Source organism: Rattus norvegicus, chromosome 12, assembly GCF_036323735.1.
Source record: "Rattus norvegicus strain BN/NHsdMcwi chromosome 12, GRCr8, whole genome shotgun sequence".
NCBI classification, from domain to species: Eukaryota; Metazoa; Chordata; class Mammalia; order Rodentia; family Muridae; genus Rattus; species Rattus norvegicus.
In genome coordinates this window covers 48156285-48183200 of record NC_086030.1, presented here as the reverse complement: position 1 = coordinate 48183200, position 26916 = coordinate 48156285, and the positions used below count along the sequence as shown (strand labels likewise).

Sequence of the window (26916 nt, the reverse complement as noted above, 5' to 3'; positions counted from 1 at the left end):
TTTAAGACATGCTTTGTGTTGGCCTGGGGACTCACGCCTGTAATTCTAGCTCTTGGGATGCCTGACAGGGTGACCTAAGCCAGACCCCCTCCCAAGGAGGGGGGTGTAAAAAGGCTGGCCTTGTCATTATGTCCCAAGTGGCTCAATTGTTGTTATTAATGTGTGATTGTGTTTTCAGTCCTGCAGCTGACTGATTACATCACAGCAGTGGTTTCTCTAAGAGACAGGAGGGGAGGGGAGAGGGGAGCCAGGAGGACGGTTGTGGAGAAGCTCACTGTGTGCTTTCATGGGTGTTCTCACATTAAAGAGTTTCTCAACACTTACGTCAGCACACCGAGGTAGAGACCAACCTGGGCTCTGTGTACTGAGTTCCCGAGTTTTGGCAGAAGAGGAAGAGGCATCCTGGGAGTTGGAGCTGCTGTCTCTGCAGGGAGACTGACTGGTGTCTTTTTCGGTCACTGTGGGAAGAACAAAAGCCTTGTCCCAGGAGGCAGAGCTGTTGTGAGGCCCTGTTCTCTTACTAAAGGAGACAGAGTCCAGGAGAGCATGAGGGCAAGGAAGAAGGCGTGGCTGCTGCTCTTGTCTGTTTCATATCTGGGCCAGGCACCTGGAAGGGTTTCAGAGGGAACACAGGGCAGCCCTGCCCTGTGGCTCAGTCTGCAGTATAATATGCCCAGTGCCCAGGCTCACTCAGGGTGGAATCCCGACTGAGGGCTCCCATGCAGAGACGGGAGCTCCAGAAGGGAGAGGAAAGAGGGCCTCTCCAGGTGATGATGTATGGTCGTCTTCCTTCCCTGCTCTCCTTAGGGCTTGTGCCTGGCCTTGTCAACTTGGGGAACACCTGCTTCATGAACTCCCTGCTGCAGGGTTTGTCTGCCTGCCCCGCGTTTGTCAAGTGGCTGGAGGAGTTTACCACCCAGTACTCCAGGGACCAGCAGGGGCCGCACACACACCAGTGCCTGTCCTTGACACTGCTGAGCCTCCTGAAAGGTACTGGGGACGTGAGGGCGGGCATCCTCAGGGTCTGGCTGACAGAAGAAAGGCTGAGGAGCCACTTGGTAGGAAAACACGTAGTGGGGGACACATCCCGAGAACCTAAGAGAGACGGTCAGATTTGAACCTAAGAGAGACGGTCAGATTTGGAAAAGAGTTGTATGTATTGCGTGTGCGCACAGCACACACAGGGAGGTCAGGACAACTTTGGTTCTCTTCTACCGTCTGGTCCTGGGAACCGAACTCAGGGTGTGAGGTTGGGGGCAGGTGCCTTTACCTACAGAGCCCTCTCACCAGCTACTTTTTTTCTTTTTAATTAAAAATGGCACCATCTATTTAAAAATACTTTGAATATAAAATCAATTTTTAAAAGAAAAAAAATCTGCTGCCATACAAGCACTTCAGCTGTAAGTTTCAAAAGAAGTGAGTGCTTGGCCCATGAAATAAGATTGTCCACAAAAACACCAATAAAGGTCCTTGGCTTTGTTTCTTTTTGCCTGTAAGAAAAGACGAAAAAGCCAATCCAGGGCCAGGCAGCCGTTAGCTGGGGCGGGGGGTGGGGGGGGGACTGCCACTGCAGTGTGAGTGGCTTGACCTTTCCTGAGGGAGCTTTAGCAGCTCACGGTGAGCCCATGCAGTGTGGCCAGTGCTGCCAGGCCTGGAAATCTCACTGCGGAAGCCAGGCCTGGAAATCTCACTGCGGAAGTCTTTCTCGGCATCGTTAGTCGCGGGGGAGGATATGGGGATTTATTTTATTTCTTTATTTTTAAAGATTTGTTTGTGATGTACAAGTACACTGTCACTCTCTCCAGACACCATAAGAGAACATCAGAGCTCATTACAGATGGTTGTGAGCCACCATGTGGTTGCTGGGAATTGAACTCAGGACCTCTGGAAGAGTAGTCAGGTGCTCTTAACTGCTGAGCCATCTCTCCAACCCCTAGCCAGTACTCTTTTTTTTTTTTTTTCTTTTTTTCGGAGCTGGGGACCGAACCCAGGGCCTTGCGCTTGCTAGGCAAGCGCTCTACCACTGAGCTAAATCCCCAACCCCCCTAGCCAGTACTCTTAATTAACTACAATCTCTCCACGCTTTTACCAGATTGTTATCTTTTCGTTTGGCATGATTTCCAGTGGGGATGTGAGTGCCTCACAGGTAACAGCCACTCTCCAGGAGAAGGGCTTAGACAGAGGTAGACTCAGTGCTGTCTGGTTACCGAGCGTTAGCACCTGTTAATAATAACCAAGCCACCTGCTGCCTTCCGAATCAGCTCTTACCACTCTCACGGTCAGGACCAAGGGACTGAGCAGGCCCAGACGGTAAAGCGCCTGCTGCTCAAGCCCGTGGACCAGCCAGCGCCTGGATCCCCAGCGCCGATAAAAGCCCCAGACAACACACCTACACACGTGTGTGTGAGGTGGCCCTCCACAGACACACACCTACACATGTGTGTGTGAGGTGGCCCTCCACAGACACACACCTACACACGTGTGTGTGAGGTGGTCCTCCACAGAAACATGCATACACATACACATGAGGTATTTTTCTGGTGTTGGCATTTTCCTGATCGAGTGACCGCTGCATCTCTCAGTCTTTCTGTTGGCTGTCGGTTTAGGAGAAATGGCCACTCAGGGCTCTGTGTTTGAGTTGAGTTGTTGGGGCTTTGTGTTGTTAGTGTATAGGGGTGTTTTTATTAGAACTTTCTTCTTTTGAAAATGGATGTGGATATATATGTATAGATGTGTGGTGTAATGGAGGCCAGAAGAGGGCCTGGGGTTCCCTGGAGCTGGACTCATGGGCGGTTGTGAGCTGCCTGAGGGAACTTGAGTGGAAAGAGCAGCAGGCACTCTGAGCTGCTGGGCGGCCTCTGCAGCCCCGGCGCCTGTGCAGCTCAGTGGTGCCTGTAGTCCAGGTTGTAGCAAGTGTCACAGCATGGGGCCGTCTGTGCACAGAAGTACGTCTCTTTGGGAAGCATGGCAGAGCTGTCCTGTTGGTGGCAGGTTGGGAAGCTGTGAGTGACCGTGCCAGACTGCTGGTGGTGTTTGAGGCCAACATGTTCACCACAGGCTGCTGAGGTAGCTCCTCCCTGCCCACAGTTCCGGTCATGTCAGACAGCTCAGGTGGAGCTGCAGTGGGGGAAGGAGGTGGGCAGTGTTCCCACCTCTGGGTCAGAGCCTTAATGTGGGGACTCTCACATGCTTCGACTGCAGACCAGGGGCAGGAAGGGCCTGGCCTGTGTTATGTGTGGATTGCTGAAGCCGACCCTGAGAGGGCTGACCCTCCTTTATTTCCTACTTGAGCAGCATTGGGCTCCTGCACTGTGGTCTGAATGGCAGTTACAGTCTGTGGCCTGTTCCCTGGTTGGTTGGTTTGTTTGTCTGTCTGTTTGAGACAAGTCTCACCATGTAGCCTTGGCTGTCCTGGAGTTCACTCTGTAGCCCAGGCTGGCCTCAGACTCAAAGGGACCCTCCTGCCTCTGCCTCCTGAGTGCTGGGATTAAAGCTGTGCAGCCCCACACCCATCTTAGTGTGTTTATGTGTTTGTGTGCATCTCCTTGGAGGCCATGAGACGGCAGCAGAGCCACCTGATGCTGGTGCTGGACTCTGAGCTCCAGGCCTCATGACGAGCACTGTGGGTCGGGCGGGGCTGCCTGTCCTGCTAGTGACGCTTCTCAGCACCCAGCTCAGCCTGTGGCCGCTTCTGCGCTTCAGCCACAGAGCGGAGTGGTTGGGACAGCACTGCCCTCAGGGAAAAGGGCCTGACCATTGGTGTACATAGACCCGTGAATCCTTAGTGGACCCACCTTTATCTTTTTATAATTTGTTATCCATTGTTATTTGGGAAGGCATCTTGTGCTGTTGCCAGGATTGGTCCCACATTCCTGGAGTCAGGAAAGCTTTGAAGCCCAGCATCCTCAGTAGCTGGGCTATGGCCCGTGCACTATGCACACAGGCAGGAGTGAAGGCTAGGAAGCCATGTGGAGCCCCAGGAGAGGCGGGGCATGCTGGGCGGGAGTCACCCTGTGGTGAGTGCTTTTCAGCCTTGAGAATTATCGGTTCAGACCATACTCAACTGACTTACAACGTCCTCTTTATCAGATGGTAATCGTAGCTTTCCGACATCTGAGATTCATCCAACAAACATGGCATGCAGACTCCGCAGTGTGTGAGGCCCCAAGAGTGCGAGGGAGCTGCAGTGTCGTGTGCTGTCCCCTACCCACATGCGGCCCTTTCTTATGCTCTGACTGAGTTGTCTTTCTCTCTTGTACCCAGCTCTGTCCTGCCAAGAAGTCACTGAGGAAGAGGTCTTGGACGCCAGCTGCCTGCTGGACGTCCTGAGAATGTACCGGTGGCAGATCTCGTCCTTTGAGGAGCAGGTGAGCACCCCAACAGCAGGCTGAGCTGGTGCCACCTTTAACCTAGGGACAAGTGGTGTGGGCACAGTGTGCAGGGCTGTGTGCACGTGCTGCAGGGATCAAGCCCAGGACCTTGACTATGCTAGGCATGTCTTCTCCCTGTTAGAACTCCTGGTGGAGCTGAGGGCCAGTGTCTCACTGCTGTCCTGATAAAGAGGACACAACACTTGGTGGGTGGACGCTGGCACTGGGCATTAATCGGTGGCCAAAGGGAAAAGCTTCTGGCTTTGCACTGACTGCACTCAGGTCCTGAGAGAACCAGGTTTGTGTGAGACCCTCTTTCAGGCCTCACAGTTGCCTTGAAAGATCCATCTTCAGAAGTGGTTAAACTGTCCCCAGACCTCCAGGTGGTGTCCCTCACACCTTCATTCCAAACCCTCTGCCCTGCCACCCTCCTGGTCCTGGCCACTGTTGCCCTGAGCCACTCGGAGACCAGGACAGCAGACCTAGGCCTGGGGTGAGGTGCTCCAGGTCCCCAGCTCCCACACATCCTCCCCAGCTGCACTGCCAAGCCTCTGTGTATCCTGCCACCATCCCAACACTGAACTGGGGCAGGGAGGCAGCCCTTCTGAGACTACACACGGATTTGTTCCTTGTTCCTTGCTGATCTGAAGCCCTGTGGCGCGTTTCCAACATGAAGTGGGTGATGCCTGTCTCTGAAGGTTTACTCGCTGGCTGCACTTGTGAGCTAGGATGTGTCTCCATCCAACTGGAAATGACCCCCGGCTACTGTTCTGACTCTGCTCTTTCCTGTGTCTCAGCAGAGACTGGCTCCAAGGTCACGGTTACTTTTTCTAAGTCCCACCCTTCTGTCAAAGGACAACTTATGCCAAGTGACCCTTGGGACCATTTCCCAGATGATCAGTGCACAGCAGTGTGTGGGCCAGCAGTGGTGCAGCCACGGGGGCTGGGGGAGAGGAGGCAGCATCTGTGTGGTTCTCTTGCTCTTCAGCAGGCAGTGTCTGCTCTCGGCCTTCCCACCATCTCCTCATCTAGTCGGTCAGAGCCAGCTCACACTGGCGGGCAGTCCACTCTGTCTAAACCAGGAGCTGTAGGAGATGCACTGGGTTCAGTCACTCATGATTGTTAGCTGGTTGCACCCCCATGACAGCCAGTAAGGAGTAAGGGTGAGGATGGGAGCACAGACTCAGGAGCAGTGACTTCCCCGTCGCCTGCCGTGTTGGCAGCACTGAAGCGCACACTTGGCTCTTGCGGTAATTTTTTACCCCAATAAGCCAGTATAAAAATCACACAACCAGTTATTATATTTATAAGCTATATGCCTAGGTCGGGCAGCTCTAACACTACACTATTCTGTTCCCAGCTATGAGAGTCCTTGCTACTTGTATCGTCTCTAGGCCATGAGGTTCTGCTCCATCTCCCTTCTACCTCCTCTCCTCTCTCTGAGACCTCCAGTCCCACTTTTCTCCTCCTCTGCCTTTATTTGACGGGTCAGAGTGGGAGAAGTTTCCGTGAGATCACCTGAGTAAGAGATCTCCTCCTGGGGGCAGCCCCTCTTGAGGAAACAGAGTTAACCTCACAATACAACAGTACCAGGGCACCCATAGCACCCAACCTCCACCTTCCTCACAGCCCAGGGAGCTCGCAGACCGGCTCTCGGCTGTTCTACCTGACAGGGCTAAGCTGTGTGTGTACCGTTGGCTAACGGTGATCGCCCACACCTGCCTCTGGGCAAGCACGGGCAGCCCAACAGGGTGCCTATGGGAGCTATGGGGCTGTGTGGAGCTCAGAGTCAGCCCGTGCTGCGAGATGCATGCACATCTTCATGAGATGCAGTTTCCACATGAACAGTACGGAGACGCCTGGGATGCCCCTCAGTCAGATGCTAGCGCACATGCCCAAGGGTCCCACCCCAGTACTGCAGGGTACACTAAATTGAAACGTAAAGATTATGAAATAGTGCCCTGGTTTGCTGTGACCTCTGCTTGAACCTAGTCAAACACCATGGCCAAAGGCAAGCTGGGAGGGAAGGGTTAATTCTCACACTTCCACATCACAAATCTGTCGCTGAGGGAGGTCAGGACAGGAACTCACACTCACACGGGGTGGAACCTGGAGGCAGGAGCTGATGCAGAGACCATGGAGGGTGCTGCTTGCTGGCTTGTTCCCCATGGCATGCTCAGCCTGCTTTCTTACAGAACCCAGGACCACCAGCCCAGGGGTGGCTCTACCCACAATGGGCTGGGCTCTCTAACATCAATCACTAATTAAGAAGATGCCCTACAGGATCTTCTGGAGACATTTTCTCAATTAAGGTTTCCTCCTCTTAGATGATTCTAGCCAGCAAAGAAGAGAAGTATTGTCATCATGATTGGCAGCTAAGGAAAGGGGCAGGGGCTGGGGCTGCTGCAGGGACCCAGCCCAGAATGGCATAGCTCAAGTCTGGCCTAGGCAGGGACTGAAGAGGTTTGGAGCTCGGGATTGTTTAGGAGCTGGAGCCTTGGGGAGGAGGGGGGCAAGCCTGGGAATCTTGGGAACGTGGAGTCCCCATTCTGCTCTAGAAGGAAAGACTTGTGCACAGGTGCGGTGGGGTCAGAGGCTGGCTGTGGACCTTGCAGAAGCTCAGAAGCTGGGTTAGCCGTGTGTCCAGGGCTTGTCTGGCATGCACATGGCCTGGCTTTTCTCACCAGCACTGGATAGCCACAGAGAAAACTGACAGATCTGATTACCATGGACTGAAGCTAAGCTCAAATACAGGATCTGCTCCCTTTTTAAAAAAGATTTAATTTGAATATACTGTAGCTGTCTTCAGACACACCAGAAAAGGGCGTCTGATCTCCATTACAGATGGTTGTGAGCCACCATGTATTGCTGGGAATTGAACTCAGGACCTCTGGAAGAGCAGCCAGTGCTCTTAACCACTGAGCCATCTCTCCAGTCTGGGATCTGCTTTTACCAGTTTAAAAATCGCTCTGGTGCCCACATGGTGAGATCCAGGATGGGATCAAAGGCTGCACTGCCCGGCCTGAGAGAGAGAGAGAAGGAGCCATGGAGCAGCTGCAGCTTTGGGGAGGAGGTCTCTCCAGTTGGTACTTAGAGGCACATCCTACCATGGATCTCAGCAGTGACACTGGTGAATGCAGTCCAAGAATTGCAAGCAGAGTCAAGCAGGACTTCGTACATTCACATGCTTAGAGTCCCTCACAGAAGCTATGGTGCTTTGAACATACTTGGCTGATGGGAAGTGGCACTATTAGGAGGTGTGGCCTTGTTAGAGGAGGTGTGGTTTTGTTAGAGGGAGGTGTGGCCTTGTTAGAGGGAGTATTGTCACTGCGAAGGTAAATTTTGAGGTTTCCTAGTGCTCATGATCCACCCACTGCAGAAGGAAAAGTTTCCTGTTGCTGCCTTTGGATCAAGATGTAGAGCTCTTGGCTATTCAGCACCATGTCTGCCTGAACACTGCCATGCTTCCTGTGATGGTAATGGACCAACCCTCTAAAGCTGTAAGCCAGCTCCAATTGAATGTTTTCTTTTATAAGAGTTATCTTGGTCATGGTGTCTCTTCACAGCAATGAAACCCTAACTAAGACAGAAATTGGTATCAGGAGTGGGATATCCAAAGCAACTTCAACTTATGGCTTGTTCCAACGTCTGGTATAATTAGCCAGCACCAGGCAGATGCATGCCATGACTACTAGATCAAACACCAAAACAGGATTCCTGACAAGCAGACTATAGTGCTGGCATATGACGACATTGCCAATTCTGAAGAAAGTCCCACTTCAGGATTGTGATCAACCAGCCCAACAGCACAGCTGCAGACAAGGGAGTCTTGAAGGGTTACACTGGAGAGGATAGAACTCAGAGAATTTCCTCAGTGTGGTGAGAGGCAACGCAGAAGCGATGAAAGGAAAAGGGTCTGGAAAAGTCCTGAGACATGGTCCCTAGAGTTGTGTGTTCTTGTTGACTGACCAAGGAGCCACTGGAACCCTGGAGTTTCCTAGAGATGGTCTTCATGCCAAGGATCTGAACAAGACTCTTGGCTACATGCATGAACACAGAACGTACCACAAGATGGGGTTGTATGTTGGGAGTATGTGGTCTGGCTCCATGATGAACCACCCGAATGAAGTCAGTGTTTATACAACTACTGCGGCCAAAAAGAGTCATCTTAGGCCTGCTGTTATGGCGAGGACAGGAGCATATACCCGGGTGACTGGCCTAACATCAATGGATGGGAGACTCCAACATGGAGGATCTAAAGAGACCCTTCCTAAGCAGTGCCACCGGGTCAAGCCCCACAGCAGCACCCGCCACATCATGCAGTGGGGAACTAACCTATCCCACCATGAAAATTATGGTTTCAGGGCATGAAGCACAGACCGAGTTCCCCAGCTTTCTGCCCTCAGCCCAGAGGTGCTCCTGGCCGTCCCGCCATGACTTGAGGCGATCCCATCGTTTCATCAGAAGATCCAGAGGCTTCTGAGTGCCAGGCACAACACTGAAGTCCGTGCACAAGATTCCCTCCTCGCTGGCAGGATTTGGGGATACTGCTGGGAGACTTCTGTCGGAGAGAGCACAGCCTGCCACCAGAAGGCTGTGACACACTTCCTGTAATAAGAACACTACTCCTCCAGTTGGCCACACCTCTGCTCTTCCCATGGGTCAAGCACATTTAAAGCACCCCAGAAGCCAGCAGGCAGGCAGAGCACTGTGGGCCCCGCCAGTGGGTGAAGAGATGGGGCAGACTTCCCAGGGCTTCACCTGCCCACCCACTAAGCTGCACCTTCAGCCAAATAACAGATGGTTTTGTTTTTTAAGATTTATTTTTCTTTTATGTGTTTGGTGTTTTGCCTGATGTCCACCGCCTGTGCTGGGCCTGGTGTCCACAGGGACCACAAAAGAGCCTTGGATCCTGTGAAGCTGGGGTTACAGCAGTTGTGAGCCACCATGTGGGTGCTGGGAACCAAACCCAGGTCCTCTGCAAGAGCAGCAGTGCTCTTATCCACCCAGCCATCTCTCCAGCCCCACAAACAAAATTTTTTGATAGTGCAATCCAGCCAGCCCTTAGAAGGAAGTGTGTGGGGTACCCTCAGCTGCTGCGCTGTGGGTGAGCTCAGGGGAATGCTTGTTCCACTGTGTGCAGCGCCTCAGGAGCAAACCAGCCGTGACTGCTTTCCTTCACAGGAGCTGTCGGGTTACCAGGGGCAGAAGGGAGGATGGAGGAGCAGGAGCCGGGTGGACGGTTACTGCGCAGTGGGCCTGGGTCTCAGCCAGGGGTTGATGGTCACACAAGGGGCTGGATATTCTCAGTGCTACTGCTGTACGCCCAAGAAGGTCAAGGCATTTGATTTTGTGCTGCGGTCATCCTGCCTGTTTTTCAAAGCCAGCCCCTGCTGGAGTTGGGGGCTGGTCTCCTTCAGTTATTGGGACTCACGGGAAACAGAGAGCAGACTGCCCTGTAAGGGTTGGTCTGTCTGCTGCCCATGGCCGGGCTTCTGACCCTGGCCCTGCCTCGGGAACCTGTCTTCAGGAAGCTTTGTCCTTTGACAGGATGCTCACGAACTGTTCCATGTCATCACCTCATCCCTGGAGGACGAGCGGGACCGCCAGCCTCGGGTCACCCACTTGTTTGATGTGCACTCCCTGGAGGTAACGCCTCAGTGTGTCTGTCAGTCTGTGCACAATCAGTAAGGATAGAGCATGTGGCCTGTGTCAGTGAGTGTGTGTGCTCAGTAAGTGTAGGGCACACAGTCTGTGTCAGTGTGTGTGTGTGCTCAGTAAGTGTAGGGCACACAGTCTGTGTCAGTGTGTGCACACTCATAAGTGTAGGACACAGTCTGTGTCAGTGTGTGCACACTCATAAGTGTAGAACACAGTCTGTGTCAGTGTGTGCACACTAACTATAGGACACACAGTCTGTGTCAGTGTGTGTGCACACTCAGTAAGGATAGGGCACGCAGCCTGTGTCAGTGTGTGCACACTCATAAGTGTAGGACACAGTCTGTGTCAGTGTGTGCACACTCATAAGTGTAGGACACAGTCTGTGTCAGTGTGTGCACACTAACTATAGGACACACAGTCTGTGTCAGTGTGTGTGCACACTCAGTAAGGATAGGGCACGCAGCCTGTGTCAGTATGTGCACACTCATAAGTGTAGGACACAGTCTGTGTCAGTGTGTGCACACTAACTATAGGACACACAGTCTGTGTCAGTGTGTGTGTGTGCTCAGTAAGTGTAGGTCACACAGTCTGTGTCAGTGTGTGTGTGTGCTCAGTAAGTGTAAGGCACACAGCCTGTGTCAGTGTGTGTGTGTGCTCAGTAAGTGTAGGACACACAGTCTGTGTCAGTGTGTGTGTGTGCTCAGTAAGTGTAGGGCACACAGTCTGTGTCAGTGTGTGTGTGTGTGCTCAGTAAGTGTAGGACACACAATCTGTGTCAGTGTGTGTGTGTGCTCAGTAAGTGTAGGGCACACAGTCTGTGTCAGTGTGTGCACACTCAGTAAGGATAGGGCACGCAGCCTGTGTCAGTATGTGCACACTCATAAGTGTAGGACACAGTCTGTGTCAGTGTGTGCACACTCATAAGTGTAGGACACAGTCTGTCAGTATGTGCACACTCATAAGTGTAGGACACAGTCTGTCAGTGTGTGCACACTCATAAGTGTAGGACACAGTCTGTCAGTATGTGCACACTCATAAGTGTGGCACACAGTCTGTGTCAGTGTGTGTGTGTGCACACTCAGTAAGGATAGGGCACGCAGCCTGTGTCACTATCGGACACACAGTCTTTGTAGGGCCTAGATTAGCGTAAGACCCAGTAACCAGGAGGCCGTGGCTGGCAGAGCCTAAGCTACGCACTCCTGCTGTCGTGATTGCTGGAAGCAGCAGCCTCTTTAAGAGGATTCGCTGCTGCAGCCTGGGTTGTCTTTGAGGAGGGGAGTCGGCCTGGTTCTCTGAGTGAATACTCATCTCCTGGGACAGCATAATATTAGGGCAGTGATAAGCGTTGTCTGGCAATAGGGGAGGAAGTACCCCAAAGCGAGGAAATGTGGTTTTGTGACCTCCATAAAGGAACTCAGCAGAAGCCAGCCAGGAGGCGGGTGAGCGCCGCTTCGGAATGCTGGGCTGTGGGAAATGTTGGCTTTGACAGTGCTGCTGGCCCAGGAGCTTGTGAGATTCCCGGGTGGTGAGGGTGGTTAAAGGGCTGCCGTCAGGTTTTCAATCTCACTCTCTTTTCCCTACAGCAGCAGTCAGAAATGGCTCCCAGACAAGTCACCTGCCACACGAGAGGTAGGGTTGCTTTCCATTGATAAAATGTGCATTTAAGGAAGTGAATGAAAGCAAAAAGTGTGCCTTTCAGATAGGACGGCTCTGCACCCGCCTCTGCCGGCTGTGTCCCGCTGCGGCTGTGCTGGACCTCCATGCTTCAGAGGGCCATAGCTCTCTTGAGAAATCTGTATTTTCTCAAGATTTGAAGTCAGCACAGCCTCTGGGGGCACTTACCCATTTCTACCAATTACGGTTACAGACCAAGTGTGGGCCCAACAATTGAGGGGCTGAGGCAGGAGGATTTGCTGTGTCTTTAAGGCTAACCTAGGCTACATAGTTCCAGGTCAGCCTGGACTATAGCATAAGATGATATTTCTGTGTCTCAGAAAGAGACATTGGGAGAGATGAAGTGAGTTTCCTGGTCACATGACTAATAAGCAGGCTCAGGACATCACTCAGGGCTGCCTGCCTGTAGAGAAAGCGTTTCCCATGAGCATGTTGTCCACCAGCCCCGTGCTAAGCAAGGAGCAGCCCCGTTCTCCAGAACTCACGTATTTAGGGTGTTTCCCCAGCTCCCCTCACTTTCTGGAGCCTGTGCCTCTTGCTGCCCTCTCTAACAGTGGGCAAGCGTCTGCACCTTACATAGCACCCGGTCTGCCCAAGGAAGGCCCTCGCCGCTTGTTAGGAACATTTTCCTAGAGGAGAAGCATCTGCTCTGTTGTGTGCAGGAGGGTGGGGTGGGGTGGGCCTGGGTGACAGGGTGTGTCAAAGGTGCTTTGCATTCTAGGGTCCCCTCACCCCACGACCAATCCCTGGAAGTCTCAGCACCCCTTCCATGGGAGGCTCAGCAGTAACATGGTGTGCAAGCACTGTGAGCACCAGGTAAGCGGCTGCCCTCCTGTCCTGCCACTCCCAGGGGACTGCTTCCGTCAGGATGCAGGAAGGGGCCTGGAGTGCAGGCTGGCCTCTGGGTGGGGAGGGAGGGACGGTGCTGGGGGCAGCATAGCTGCTGTCAGATGCCAGATTTCAGGTCCTAGGTCTGTGTGTCTGTCTGCTCGTGGTGGGCACAGCAGATTTGAGGTGTAGGAGGAACTTGGCTTCGCATTTGAGTGTTCTAACATTTTCTGTGGAAAAATCTCCAAACAGCGCAGAGATGTTACAACTTTTAGGCAGTTTTAGGACATTTTGACACACCGCACACATGAGCATTCTCTCCTGAACACCGCACGATCACTCGTCCAGTTTCTACCTGCTGGGTTACAGGGTCAGGACGGTTGGGCCTTCGCTTTTGGGGTGCGTGCACCAGCACCTCCTGCTCTTTAGGACCTGGCACTGCTGTGTCCCATGGCCCTGACAAGTGTCCTTGTTCACTGCCAGTTGAGGGGCGTTTACGTTGTCTCCACCCTGGGGTTTTTGTGGGGATGTGTTCTTGAGTGAGTGAGTGAGTGAGTGAGTGAGTGAATGAATGAATGAATGAATGAATGAATGAATGAATATGCCTAGGAACTGGCAGCTGCCACATGTAGGTACCCTGATTCAATCTTTTTGTTTTTTTGTTTGTTTGTTTGTTTTTTTCCGGAGCTGAGGACTGAACCCAGGGCCTTGCACTTGCTAGGCAAGAGCTCTACCACTGAGCTAAATCCCCAACCCTCTGATTCAATCTTTTGAGGAGCTTCCCCATAATTCTCCAGAGCAGCCACACCGTTCCACATGGGTGCCCAAGGCCTCGAGTGCTGTCCTGTCTGACTCCTGACTCTCGCCTTCCCTGCCGTTGTATAGTTCAACCCTCACTGCAGGATTTTGCCTGCTTCACTGGGAATAACTAACAAGCAAACTTCACAGAGACGTGCAGAGTATGGAGTGGTGGTTTGAGATGTACTCCAGTGACTACCACGGTCAGGCCAGGCATCTTCTGGCTCTTGTGTGCGAGTGGTGACAACACTTGTCAGGTTCCCTTAGTGTGTAAGTGGTGACAACTCAGGTTCCCTTAGTGTGTGAATGTTGACAACTCGTCAAGCGCCCTTCAGTGAGTTTCAAGTGTGCTTTGTTTAAGGCAGTCACCATGCTGGCCGCCAGATCCCTGAGGGTACCTCCCCATCCTGCCTTCCACCTCGAAAGTCACCAGTCTGTGTCCTTAAGCGAGGTCACGAGGGAGTTATTGTTTAGGGCGTGCCCCAGGCTCATCTGTGTGGTCAGAATGCACAGTGCTGCCTGCTCGAGTGTCCATCGTGCACACATTTCCTTCCCTTTCCTGTGGTGAGTGCTGAGCTTGCTTCTGTGCCTTGGGTTTTGTGCAAGCGCTGCTGTGCGCATGGAGCCACAGCGTCTGTGCAGGGCTGAGCTTGTCTACTCTTCCCTCACACCCGAAAGAGGATTGAATCGAGCCTGTGCTGACTCTGTTGGTTGGTTGGTTGGCTCAAACAGACTATCACTGTTGTAGTCCAGGCTGTCCAGATACTCAATCCTTCTGCCTTCAGCGTCCCAAGGTCTGGGACTGCAGGTGACCAGACAATTCTAGTTGTAAGTTTTTGAAGAGTCTCCATTCTGATTTCCACGGTGGCTGCCCAGTTCCTAGCACAACGAAGCAGAGTTGCTTTTCTCCAGCCTTTGCCAGCATATCTTGTCTTTGTCCATGGCATGGTCATGGGGGACAAATGTAAACCTTGAGCGCCACTTGTTTCTTGAGATGTGGTCTCTTAGTGATCTGGAATTTACTAAGTTGGCTAAGCTGCCAGGCAGTGAGCGCTAGGGGCCTCAGGTTCATCTGTGCCTGTCTCCACCTTCAGGCTTCTAGTGTTGTATGTGTGCATGCACATGCGTGTGTGTGTGTGTGTGTGTGTTACCATGCCTGGCTTTTTTTTTTTTTTTTTTTTTTTTAATGTAGGTTCTGGGGATCAAACTCAGGTCCCTTATGCTTACAAGGTAAGCCCTGACCACTGAGCCGTCCTGCAGACACCTTTTTGTCCTTTGTAACGCCCGTCTGCCCCTGGCTGGGCTTCTTGGAATAATGGTTTTTTGAGTCCTTTGCTGATCTGCTTGTCTGCCTTCAGTTCCTCTGTCTCTCCCTGCCTGTTTCCTTTCCTCCCTCCGTACCTCTCTCTTTTCATATCTGTCTCCTTCCCTTCCTTCTTTTCCTTTTTGGTTGTTTTTGGAGCAGGGTATCATGTAGCCCAGGCTAACCTCCGAACTGCTCCTCCTGCCTCGGGAGCCCTTCCAGGTATGAGTGTCACAGGTGTTGGTCTTTTGGGGGCGTGCGTGCTGCTGATTTATGTGTTTTGTGTATTTGGATCTTACCCACCAGGCCTGTGGTTTGCAGAGGCTTCTCTTGCTCTTAGGCACCGTGTTGTATAGCGTTCTCCGCTGCCTTGTGTTGATTGACATCACCTGTGGCTAACACGTTACCCTTTGTGAGAAGTAAGGTTCATATATGATAGTCCCTGCTATGTCCTGGCCACTCGCCTCTGCTCTGCTCTCCCCTTGCGTTTCTTTGTATTTTGAAGCTGTTGCAGGGAGAATTGGAAATGTTGTATTTCCCGCTGTCTCCTGTACATGGGATTGTGGTTAGTTGTTGCTCCGTTTTACATCTTGAGATTTTACAAAATTTATTTCTCACTTTACTTTTCACACTGTGGGGACTAAACCCAGGGTGTGCCCTTGTGAATGCAGGGCCAGCACTGTCCTGAGCCTCTCGTGGAGGCTTCACAGTGGCTAACGTGTACATGGGAGTTCTCTGCCTTCTATGTCTTCTCTCCCTGTCTCTGGCAAGGCCAGCAGCGCAAGGCTGGGTAAGGAGCTGATGGCCACTGTGTCTTCTTTTTTTTTTAATCTAGGAAACATGTGACGGGTGTTCCCACAGTGGTACTGCTTAGAGTTGTCCCCCGTGTTACACAGTGTTCCTTTCCAGACACAGCAAGGCCACCCGTGCAGACGCTCACACACTCCACTGCGCTTCTGTTTTTTAATGCAGTTTCACTTCTTGGACGCCCACAACTGTGTGATGACTCCCAGGCTTCAGCTGCTCCTGGTTTGGGGCCATCAGTGGATCTGATGGAAATCCTGGTAGTTGGTACCAGTTCCTTAGGATATTGAAAAAAATTCCCAAGCTCCTGGACCGGGTACATACTCTAGGGTGATTTCCTGCTGCTGTTCAATGCCGCTGTGCACTGTGTTCCTCTGCGTTACCGTCTGACTGCGAACCTCACTCCGCCCCATCTGTTGATGCTGAGCTCTCTTTTGATTTTCTGCAATATTTCTTTCAGAGCCCTGTTCGGTTTGACACCTTTGATAGCCTTTCCCTCAGTATTCCAGCTGCTACTTGGGTACGTACTGATCTTGTGGCTTATTTGAATCTGTTCTGGACACCTTTCAGTCCAAAGGGGCCTTGGGTAACCTTTATATGGCTCAGTACTAATTGTCATTGAGATGTGTGACCAGCTAAGCCATTGAGCTCTGATCTAAGGGCCTAGTTGTAGGAGAGAGAAGGTAACCATTTATCTCACCAAAGACACATTGACATTTGGACACTTGTGTGTTGTGCACAAATCTTAAACTCTAAGATTGTAGCTCTGTGTGCAGGTGTACATCTCAGCTCTGCTCCTCTCCTGAGCCTGTGTGGTGCCCGGTTCCCGCTACCCCACCCCGCTGAGCCTGTGTGGTGCCCGGTTCCCACTACCCCACCCCGCTGAGCCTGTCAGCAGTGTAGCAGGGACTGACTGCGCCCATGTGTACCTGAAGCCTGAACACTGTAGACACAACCCTGGGAGGCCGTCTGCCCCAGTGCAGCTCTTCTGAGCTGTTCTAACTGCCTGCTCCTGCTCTAGGGGCACCCACTGACACTGGACCACTGCCTTCACCACTTCATCTCATCCGAGTCGGTGCGAGACGTTGTGTGTGACAACTGTACAAAGGTATGCAGTCCTCCTGACACCAGGCACTGCCCTCCCCTGCCTTGGTTTGCAGAGCAGCTACCTGTGATTTTGTTCCCACACGAGGTTTGATTTGCCCACAGTATTTATAGGAACACCTTAAACTCTGGACATGGGTGGAGCTCCCATTCCCCTGTCTGTACTTCTGTCCCATTTGCCTTGTGTCCACCTTTTCACCCGGCCCTGACTTCCTTCTGAATCTAGAAGAAATATAGACATTTAGGGCTGCTGGGGTGCATCCATACCACAGGTGCATCACAAACACACAAAAAAACCAAAAACAAACAAAAACAACAAAACCTGCTCAACCTGCAGGCAGCTCCATTGAAGGGTCGCCTCTATTGCTGGTTTAAATAACTGTGAGTGCGGGTAGTGGCTCCTGAGTCAGGAAGTTCCAGGGACCTTCCTGAGCCTCGCACATCCTTGTGACTTTTCCAGACCTGGGAGCTTCCCTGCACATTCCTGAGGGGGAAGCTGTGGTTTGGAGGAAGTGGAACCTTGGCGAGTTACTGAGCAGGATAGGAGCGATGCTGCTCACAGACGCCCTCTGCTGTCCACGTGCAGGTCTGACTGCTGCTCCACCCGAGGGTCTTCAGGCAGGGCCATAGGTGCTGAAATCCACTCATTGTCCCAGTCCTACTATCAGCAGAAACTGCCTGGTGAATTCCAAGGACCCCAGATACTGAGGCTCTCTCGAGCAGGGAGGTCCAAGACATCTATAATTGTCCCCAGAGGCTATTCGAGTGAGACTCCAGAGGAATCACACCGAATTGAGAGGGAGAGGCGGGCCTAGGGGATCCGCATAGAACTGACTTGGGGGTTTATTGGCTTTGTGAGTGCCTTGCGTGTGTATGTGTGTGCACACGCCCCATGTGCGTGCCTGGTGTCAGGGAGGTCAGAAGAAGGAATTGGCTCTCCTGGAATTGGAGTTATTGCTGGTATAAGCCATGTGGGTGCTGGGAACCAGACCTGGGTCCTCTGCAAACGCCGCAAGTGTTCTCGCTGCTGAGCCACGTATCTAGCCCTCTCTCCACAGAGCTGCTGAGCACTCAGAAAGTTCACATTTCAGTGTTGCGTTTCCTGTCTTCCCTCCATGGTTCCTGGGACTTCCTGATGAGGAGGAATCTGTGAGAACGGACTTCAGCTGAGGGCTGAGCTCACTCCTGGGCTCCTGCAGACACGCTGTCTCTTTATTGCAGATTGAAGCAAAAGGGACCCAGAACGGGGAAAAGGTGGAGCACCAGAGGACCACTTTCGTTAAACAGTTAAAGCTAGGAAAGGTGGGTCCTCCTGTGCTTGTAGTCCACCATACTGGGGCTGTGCACTCTGTCTGCCCTGCCCCACCTGAGCACTTCCCTCCCCTCTGCCTGCAGCTGCCACAGTGCCTCTGCATCCACCTGCAGCGGCTCAGCTGGTCCAGCCAAGGCACGCCCTTGAAGCGGCATGAGCACGTGCAATTTAACGAGTTCCTGATGATGGACTTCTACAAGTACCGCCTCCTGGGACATAAACCCAGCCAGCATGGCCCCAAAGCCACTGAGAGCCCAGGGTCTGCCCTGGGAGTACAGGACACACAGGCGGCCCCGAAGCCAGGTGTGTGGGGACTGCAGAGAGGAGGTGGTGTCCCTCCCCTGGCTCTTTCCACATGCACTCTAGCCATGCATGGTTGGTTAACTTCCCAATAGCAGGATTGGGGGTGGAGGGCAAGGGCTTCCTTTTCATTTTTATCAGGCTAGGGCCAGATCTAAGCATCTCACTTCTACTAGGAAAGTGTTCTCCTGAGCTCTGAGCCACGTCCCAGCCAGCGTTTCCTAGAGAACTAAATTGCACAGTAATGAGCATGTAGTGTTAGTACCGCAGGCATCGGGTTGTCGTGTACATAAATGCAACCTCAGCTGGACCCGTGGCGCCCATGTAAAGGTGGAAGGAGAGGACGGACTGCACAGAGTTGTCTGCTGGGCTCCACAGGCGCTCTAGTAGGCAGGCATGCAGTACTACCTGTTCATCTCTAACGTGGAAACATACATAAAAGGAAAGCCATCATGGATGGAAAGGCACAGGGAGCGTGTGGGTGGGGGACTATGCAGGGAGATGCTGTGGGGCTGCCATCTTGCTTTGAGCTCATGCATCACCTCAGAGCCGGGTGGGACTGCATGCTATGACCCTGTCTGCAGCTAAACAGAAGCCAGAGGGAAGTGTGTGCCCAGACGAGCTGCCGTCTCTAACGTTTCCCTACAGGTCTGAGTCAGCCAGCGGCCCCCAAGACACAGTTTTTTATGAATGGCGCCTGCTCCCCGTCTTTGTTGCCAGCCCTGCCTTCTCCGATGGCTTTCCCTCTACCAGTGGCTCCTGACTACAGGTGAGGAGGGGCCGAGGAGTTCTGCCCATGGCTCTGCAGTTCTCAGTGTCGGAAACACGGAACTGTGGGGTAATTCCCTCTTTCATTGAGGTAGAATGACACTGTTTATTACCAAGACAGAAATGATTCTTAGTAAAAATCACAGGAGTGTATGAAATCTGCGAGTGTGTGCATGTGTAAAGTTTGCAGAGAAGTGTTTCCTGGGACTCCAGCAAGGCAGTGAGCATAGACCGTAGCCATCCCTGTCGGAAGTGTGTTCACTCAGTGCATGTCCTTCAAGTGTAGAGCTGTAGTTACCAGTTAGGTGTGCTTGTGCACACTCACACTCACCTCCTGTGGTGTAACACATGGGGCTCTGTAAGCTTTCCCTGTGCCTGCAAATCCTGGGTCTGTCATAATCTGTATTTTTCCTGCCTCTCAGCTCCTCCATGTACCTCTTCCGCTTGATGGCAGTTGTCGTCCACCATGGAGACATGCACTCTGGACACTTTGTCACCTACAGACGGTCACCACCTTCTGCCAAGAACCCTCTCTCAACCAGCAACCAGTGGCTGTGGATTTCCGATGACACTGTCCGAAAGGCCAGCCTGCAGGAGGTCCTGTCCTCTAGTGCCTACCTGCTGTTCTATGAGCGAGTTCTGTCCAGGGTGCAGCAGCAGGGGCGAGAGTACAGGTCAGAGGAGTGACAGGCCAGCCCAGAGCCAGGGCCCTCGGCGAGGTCCACACGTCCAGGATAAAAGCAAAGGCATGCCACGTGTACACGTGCAAGCCAGCCCTCCAGAGCCCTCAGCCTCTGTATTCTGAGAGCAGGCTCCACTGGGAGCCAGTCCCACAGCGCTGCCAGGGTGACCTGGAAGATGTCCTTTTGTGTCTGTGGAGCCTCTTCCTTGACACAGGCAATTAAAACCGCCAGATCCCAGAAGCCCCCTTTTCTGTGCTGTCATTGCTAGGTGTTCTCGGACGGCCGCCTTTGGCTGACTCCCTGACATTTCACCATAGATCTTTATTTTTAATAAGGAGGCCCATAAATATTATTGACAAGAATTAGTGAATTATTAAAGGCAACAATTGAGAAGAAAAAGTGCCTTTGTTTCCAGTTGTTCTGAGACCAAGCATGACCTAAGAGTCACAGGCGAGAGGCTGAGAAAGCCCTGTCCTTCCAGGCTCCTCAGAGGCCAGAACAGTTCAAGGATGCCTGAGACAGCGCCAGCTCGCTCACACCGGAACCCCAGCATGTAGAGAGACTGAGGCAGGAGGATCACTGCAACTTCCAGGCCAGCCAGGGCTCCTTAATTAAAACCTTGTCTCCTCCCCTAAGCCTCGAGAACACCTACCTACCTTTGGGTGTGCCTTTTGTGATCTTCAGTTCTGTGTTATCAAGGTCATTTGCCAAGCTCACACTGGATGAGGGGAAAGCCTCTTCCTGAGCCTGTCACCTGCACTGCTGGTGGCTACACAAGGTTGCTCTCTTCATGTTATTGCCCACAACAGGATTTGCAGAGCTTGGGCAGGGCCACCTGAAAGCTGGCACTAACCCAGGGCCGCGGTCTCTCTGGACCTTGCTTTCTCAGCCCACAGTGCGGAAGAAAGCAGTGTGATGTTTGGACAGAAGTGTAGCAGGTGCGTCCTTCAGGCGTCAGGGCCGCACTCTGTCTCTTTCTCTCGTGACCTCTCGGTAAGCAGAAGGTACACTGGGCCTCTTCCCTTTCCAGACAAGCCTCATGAACAGCCAGGCACAGAGGAATCCGTGTTAGCTAAGTGTGTAATTTAGAAAAAATGATACCAAACTCAAACTGACTCTTCTGGTCTAAGATTGGGAACCAGACCTATCCAAAGGTCACTGAGGTAAGACTAGACCGTGTTTTCTTCGCTGGGGTGAGCTGGCAGAGATTCCAGATGTGCCTCCGTCAGCTATGAGATCAGGTCTCACTGTGCATCCTGAGGACTCGAGACTATGCAGTGCTGGACCGCCACACCACAGCAGCCCCACACAGCAGACCTGGCTTTCGAGCTGAGATGAACACAAAAGAGGTCAGTGGCTGTAACCCTAGAGCACTGTGCAGGGCTGTGGGCCCCAGCGAGAAGAGAGGTGGCCAAGAGGAAAGTGTGCAAGGCTGCTCAGTCGCCGCTGTGAGCCCAGGCTGTAGATGTGTCAGCCTGCGCGAGCGCTAATGTCCTTCCTCATGTTGTAAATTATTACAGTAGATAGTGACCAATGATGGTTCCTAGTTTTAAGTTATTCACAGTAGGTATCTTCTTCCTGGAGAAACTTAAGTTAAGCTAGTATTTACGCTGTAGGCTGCTGAGTGTGGATTTGCTAAAGCATTTGTATCTGCTGTGTACTATTGCAATAAAGATGGTTTTGTTAGGAAATACCAGCGTGGTGTCTTACTCCTTTATACAGGGCATATATACAGCAGGCTACCCACAGATGTGAAGATTGCCTGCCTCTGCCTCCTGGGTGTACCAAGGTTTTCTTTTTTTCTTTCTTTCTTTTATTTTTTTGGAGCTGGGGACCGAACCCAGGGCCTTGCGCTTGCTAGGCAAGCGCTCTACCACTCTAAATCCCCAACCCCTGTACCGAGGTTTTTATACCCCTCTGTGTTCTCTGCGGTAAAGCAAACACCGACTCTTTCTTCAAGCAAAAAGAGAAAACACACAACACTGGTTATTAAAAATGGACAGATTTGTCTCCGTAACTAGTACCTATGTTGAGCAGCCCACGACCACCCGTGACTATAGCACCAGGTGATCCGGTACCTTTGGCTGCAAGCCACACAAACACCAATAAAAATAATAAAGACATGTTTTATTTCTTAGTAGGTAAAATTTTCCTAAAAGTCAAGTTGATCCGAGGAGCCAGGACCCTCTTGCGGATGGGGAGACTGTGGTACCAGTGGGTGTTGGTGGGGTGGTTCATCATCAGCAGGCTTCCATGGGCCAGCTGCAGCCTGACCACCTCCACTGCCCTCCGGGGCCTCTTCCCCCGAGAGTCTTTGTGCCGGAAGAGGATGTCTCTGCAGGCACCGAAGGAGACGGACGCGATGGGGCTCCCCGGGGCCAGTTCTCGTTCATCGTCTCTGTGCTCCCCAATGTGGTCACAGCCGTCTTTGTACCTACAGTGGGGACAATGGCAATTCTTACAGCCTGAAGCAGCATGCTGGTCCTGTACCCTCCTAGCCTGTGAGGCCACTGAGCCCAGCCTCAAGTGTCCTTGCCCTGTGTGCTGCTAAGAATGACAACAGCCCCTTACAGGCTCATGTTGACACACTTGTCCCCCTAGTGGAACTATTTAGGACCAATCAGGAGGTGTGGCCTTGGTGCAGTAGGTGTCACTGCAGTGGGGCTTTGATGTTTGAAGAGCTCTCACCAGGCCCTGTCTCTGTGTGTGTGTCTTTGTGGCTTGTGTCTCTGTCTCTGTCTGTCTCTGTCTGTCTGTCTGTCTGTCTATCTGTCTGTCTGTCTGTCTGTCTCTCTCTCGTTCTTGCCAGCAGATTAGGCTGTAAAGCTCTCAGTCACAGTGGCAAGCCTGTCTGTTCGCCCTCCTAATCGGTAAGTGAGCCTCAGTGACACGCTTCTTTTATAACAGTAGCTTTGGTCATGGGGTGTTTTTTTTCAGAGCTGGGGACTGAACCCAGGGCCTTGCGCTTGCTAGGCAAGCCCTCTACCACTGAGCTAAATCCCCAACCCCGGGGGTGCTTCTTTTAATACCTGCAGACCTCACATCAAGTAACCACGCCTCCCAGTCAGGCGATGGAATAACTGTCACACTCCTCCCCATGTTCGCTAACCATCCCCCACCCCCTCCTAGACGCTCCCCCCTTCCCTCCACACCCTCTCCATGCTCTCATCTCCAGTGACAACAAAGGGACTCCACTCACAGACACCTTGAGCCCACTCTGCACCACTCTGAACACTGGTTAACTCCAGCTCTCTAGCTAGTTACCAGGCCAACAGTCCCAGCCTGGAGGAGCCTCCCTCTAACCACCTAATGTGAAATGACTTTCCCTTTAGCTCAGGGCTCGAATCTGCTGTCAAGATGGTTGGTTGCTATAATGGAACCACAATGAGGGTGCTACTGGCACCTACAGGGGTGGAAGCCAGGGGTATGGTAGGTCAGCCCCAAGTCCAGCCCCATCCTCAACCCAGCCAACCTCTCACTTCTACATTCAAGCTCTCCTCGTGTGTATGTGGGTTAGTGTATGTGAGCAGAGGCACTCGTGGGAGTTCATACATGTGAGTACAGGTGCTCATGGAGGGCAGAGGTGTTGGATCTGCTGGGAACTGAATTTGGGTTCTCTACGAGAGCGGCACACCCACCTGCCCATCCCAGTCCACTCCAGAAGGGCTGTCACAGATGTGCACAGCACCAAACTCTTCCCTTGGAGGAAGCATGCGTTACCTGTTCACGAGCACAAAGTTGAAGGTCTGTCCTGTCACCCTGCAGACTTGGTCTCGAACGCGCTCTAGAACCGGAATCCACGGCTTTGGTGTCAGGGTAAGACCAGAAAACGTATATGTGAGGCCAGCGTCCCCATAGGTTGCCTGCTTCCTGGGAACACTGTGCCACTTTCCGAACACCTGCACCTTGGCCAGTGCACCTGTGCAGACAAAATGGGAGTTCCGTCCCTGACCCTCGCCCGGGGGCAGACAGCAGAGTCCAGCACACTCACTTGCCACAGATTCAAAGGGGGAGAAGTAGAAGTGGTGTTTGTTCCCTCTGCTCATAATGTATAACGCCCTGTTGGGGACCTCTTACCCTAAATCACTGTCCCAAGTATTCATAAAAGGACCCACTATGTGTAGACACAAGACATGTAGACAACATGTGTGGACATGCTATATGCAGACCCATGAGGCATGTAGGGACACTGTGCAGACATATGAGATATGTAGACATACTTTGTGCAGATGCATGAGATATGTAGACACACTATGTGCAGACACATGAGACATGTGGACACACTAGCATTAAAACCAGTGGGCCACAAAAACAAAACCCAAGAGAATGACTGGGCTTGGGACAAAGGGGTTCTGCAGGAGTGAGGGGGTGACAGAATCCGGTGTGTATGAAAACAACCAAAATACATCATATACATGCATGAAAGTGTTAAAAACAAAACAAAACCATGGGTGATTTGTGATAGGTTATCCTTCTGCTGCTGGTGAAAAGCCGAGTCAAGCCAGATTAGATTATACTAAATGCAGGTTTACTGGGGCAAGTTCAGTGGACTGGGGCCAGTGAAGTCACCATGGGGGAGGGGGAGGAGAACTAGAAAAGGGCACGCTCGAATGCACTGAGACCAAAAAGTCTGGATTACATAGAAGAGCTTCTGGGGGAAGGGCAGCTTGCCCCTGGGCTGGAAAGATCACAGTTGGGGGCAGTGTATGCCAGGAAGGGACTGGGGGATGCTGGGAGAACCTGGAGGCCAGGTCTGCTTTGGTATGTAAAATAGTCCCTTTGTCCCTGGTCCCAAACCAAACTTGGCCTAGGAGAAGGCACCTGAGGCCATCTCTCTCCCCTTCCCTTTTATTTTTTTTCTTTTTCTTTTTTTCCGGAGCTGGGGACCGAACCCAGGGCCTTGCGCTTGCTAGGCAAGCACTCTACCACTGAGCTAAATCCCCAACCCTCCCCTTCCCTTTTAAAACTTTGGTTCATGTATTTAAGTATTTTATTTTGCCTGCTTGTAATGTCTGTGCACTCCTGTGCCTGGTGCCCTCCCTCCGAGGCTGGAAAAGTGTATCAGAACACCTGGAACTGAAGTTACAGAGGGTTGTGGGCTGCCATGTGGGTGTTCAGATCCAGACCCGGGTCCTCTGGGACAGCAGCTAGTCTACTAGTAACCACAGAGCCATCTCACACATTTATTTAATTATGGTCTTTAAAAGACAGGATCTCACGCAGCCCAGGGGGCCTTGAACTCTCGGTTAGCTGAGGATGACCTTGAACTCCCACTCCTCCTGCCTCCACCTCCCAAGCTCTGAAATGACAAGGACACACCACCACACCCTAACTTCATGCTTTAAAGCCTCATCTTGGTTGCCTTAAGTCAGGGCATAGTGAAGTCCTCGGGGCTGGTTGGTTTTGTCAGCTGTGATTCCTGAAAGATGGGCTTATGGCCGCTGGTTCCGACCCTGCCTGCTCATCGCAGCTTCCCGACATGTGTTCTCCAGGCAACACTGCACCGCCTGCAACGCCTCAGACGCTGGACTGACTGCCGAGGTACATGGCCATCAGAGTTCTGGGCAGCAGTAGGCGTTCAGGTTAACTAAACAGCCTTCAAGGGTACCTGGCTACTTGCCGTCTCTTCTTGGCTGCACTTGAGTGTGATTGCTCCTTTGTTTTGGCAATGCTGGGGGTCTAACCTGGGGTCGTGTGCGTGCTACAAGTAATAGCGACTACTGGCCCAAAAGACTGGTAAAATCACCGAGGCTCAAGCTGCGCCTCCAGCTATTCTGACTCAGTATCACAAAGAACCCAAAATGGTTTGATCTGAGGGCTTGTTTTGCCTTTGTTTTTGTTTTGTTGTTGTTGTTTTTAACTTCCCAGGTAATTCCAACCAGGAGCCAGGTAATTTCGTTAGACCTCGTGGGCAGTTCGTATTTCAAACCTAACCTAACCTAACAACCAGAGGTGCCTAGACCGTGACCTAATCCGTCACAGCCTGAGTTCACGCTTCTCCTACTGACGGCGCATTCGGTCCTCTCACGAGCCTGACACACGTAAGACCTCCGCCTACCGGTAAAATACTCCACTTCTTGCTCCAACTCTCGGAAAATCTGGTCTGCCTCGGCCTTGCGGAACAGGACGGTGTAATCGCAGTTCAGACCTTCCGCGCGAAAGTGTTGCCAGCCGGGGCTCTGCATGTCGCCTGAGGCTTCTCCCGTAGGGGCGGGCTCCTCCGCGGCCCCTTGGATGTCGCCTCGGTCCGGTCTCACAAGGAATCTGTCCATGCCGCCGCCTCCCGCAAGCCACAGACGCGTCCTACCAAGGAAAACGAGCGCATTAAAACTCCTAGGAGGTGCCTGGCGGGCAGCAGCCAGGCGGGGAGCTTGCAAACCCCACAGGCCTGCTCTTTAGCTCAAGTCGTCCTAGCACAAGCGGACCCGAACCACGCGTCCTCAGGCTCCAGGAGCCTAACTGCAGGGATCCAGAGCGCGCATCCCCAGGATCGCTCCGGAATGGGAGCACAGGCTACAAACGGCTGCCCAAACCTTCAGGCTACACATGGGACGACGCAGGCGCAGAGGAGCGGGGCTCGCCCAGTTACCCGGAAAAACAGGGTGCCTCTGTTCTGCGCCCCGCGGGGTAGGCTAGCACGGGGACGCAGCCGTGCTCCACGGGAGGGTCCGGAGCGGCGACCCGCGCCAGGGCTCTGCACATACGCACGAATCTCGGCAGCACTGCAGCCCCAGGCGCCCTCACCCCGCCCCTCACGCCTGCGCGGGACTTCCGGGCGCAGCGCCCCCTGCCGGCCTCCCTGCACACTGCAGGATGCTGCCTCCACCTTGATGGCTCTGCTACCTGTCCGGGTCGGGGCAGTGTGTAAACCTGCACTTATGACAAAGCCACAGCATTGTCTGACCATCTCCACTTAATGGCCCTGCCTGCTGTCAGCTATTTCTGCTCGCTCTTCTCCACAATTCCAAATAAATGTGTTTTGCGTTTGACTCCCTTTTGTAAGCACAATGCGTTTAGATATAACCGCGGTTTTTTGTTTTTTGTTTACACCAGAAGAGGGCATCAGATCCCATTACAGATGGTTGTGAGCCACCATGTGGTTGCTGGAATTTGACCTCTTAACCACTGAGCCATCTCTCCAGCCTCCAATATAACCCCATTTTTTTTTTTTTTTTTTGGTTCTTTTTTCCGGAGCTGGGGACCGAACCCAGGGCCTTGCGCTTCCTAGGTAAGCGCTCTACCACTGAGCTAAATCCCCAGCCCCATAACCCCATTTTTTAATCTCTAGCTTCAAGGACAGCCATTAGGTGT

The 26916-nt window shown here is 52.5% G+C and overlaps 2 protein-coding genes and 1 pseudogene across 12 annotated transcripts in view; 2 read left to right on the top strand and 1 right to left on the bottom strand.

Annotated features, from left to right (window-relative positions):
- The window catches only part of Usp30 (ubiquitin specific peptidase 30), a 53974-nt gene extending 32678 nt beyond the window's left edge, over positions 1–21296 (top strand). For 2 of the 8 annotated variants that reach the window (XM_063271400.1, XM_063271399.1), the window contains exons 3-14: positions 808–990; positions 4264–4367; positions 9921–10019; positions 11615–11660; positions 12427–12521; positions 15899–15958; positions 16460–16546; positions 17764–17844; positions 17938–18157; positions 18803–18923; positions 19345–19519; positions 20087–21296. In XM_063271400.1, the coding sequence (XP_063127470.1) occupies positions 808–990; positions 4264–4367; positions 9921–10019; positions 11615–11660; positions 12427–12521; positions 15899–15958; positions 16460–16546; positions 17764–17844; positions 17938–18157; positions 18803–18923; positions 19345–19519; positions 20087–20122 (1307 nt within the window). In that variant the 3' untranslated portion in view covers positions 20123–21296. Of the gene's footprint in view, positions 1–807; positions 991–4263; positions 4368–9920; positions 10020–11614; positions 11661–12426; positions 12522–15898; positions 15959–16459; positions 16547–17763; positions 17845–17937; positions 18158–18802; positions 18924–19344 lie in introns of all 8 variants that reach the window. The other 6 variants (XM_039089523.2, XM_017598353.3, XM_063271398.1 and 3 more) reach the window with 4 other exon arrangements.
- LOC103691493 (legumain pseudogene) lies at positions 7416–9912 on the top strand (annotated as a pseudogene).
- Positions 21297–21711: 415 nt separating the features above from the next.
- On the bottom strand, positions 21712–26376 carry Alkbh2 (alkB homolog 2, alpha-ketoglutarate-dependent dioxygenase). 4 transcript variants are annotated; one of them, XM_006249498.5, is made up of 4 exons: positions 26195–26376; positions 25664–25908; positions 23326–23524; positions 21714–22039 (listed from the first exon to the last, which is right to left on the bottom strand). In XM_006249498.5, exons 1-4 carry the CDS (start codon positions 26305–26307, stop codon positions 21733–21735), a joined length of 864 nt encoding a protein of 287 aa, XP_006249560.1. In that variant the 5' UTR covers positions 26308–26376; the 3' UTR covers positions 21714–21732. The 4 variants fall into 4 exon arrangements, with proteins under 4 accessions (NP_001119745.1, XP_006249560.1, XP_038945450.1 ...); XM_039089522.2 differs by having other exon boundaries at positions 23326–23408; positions 26195–26369; XM_039089520.2 differs by lacking the exon at positions 26195–26376 and adding an exon at positions 26031–26185.
- Positions 26377–26916: the final 540 nt, after the last annotated feature.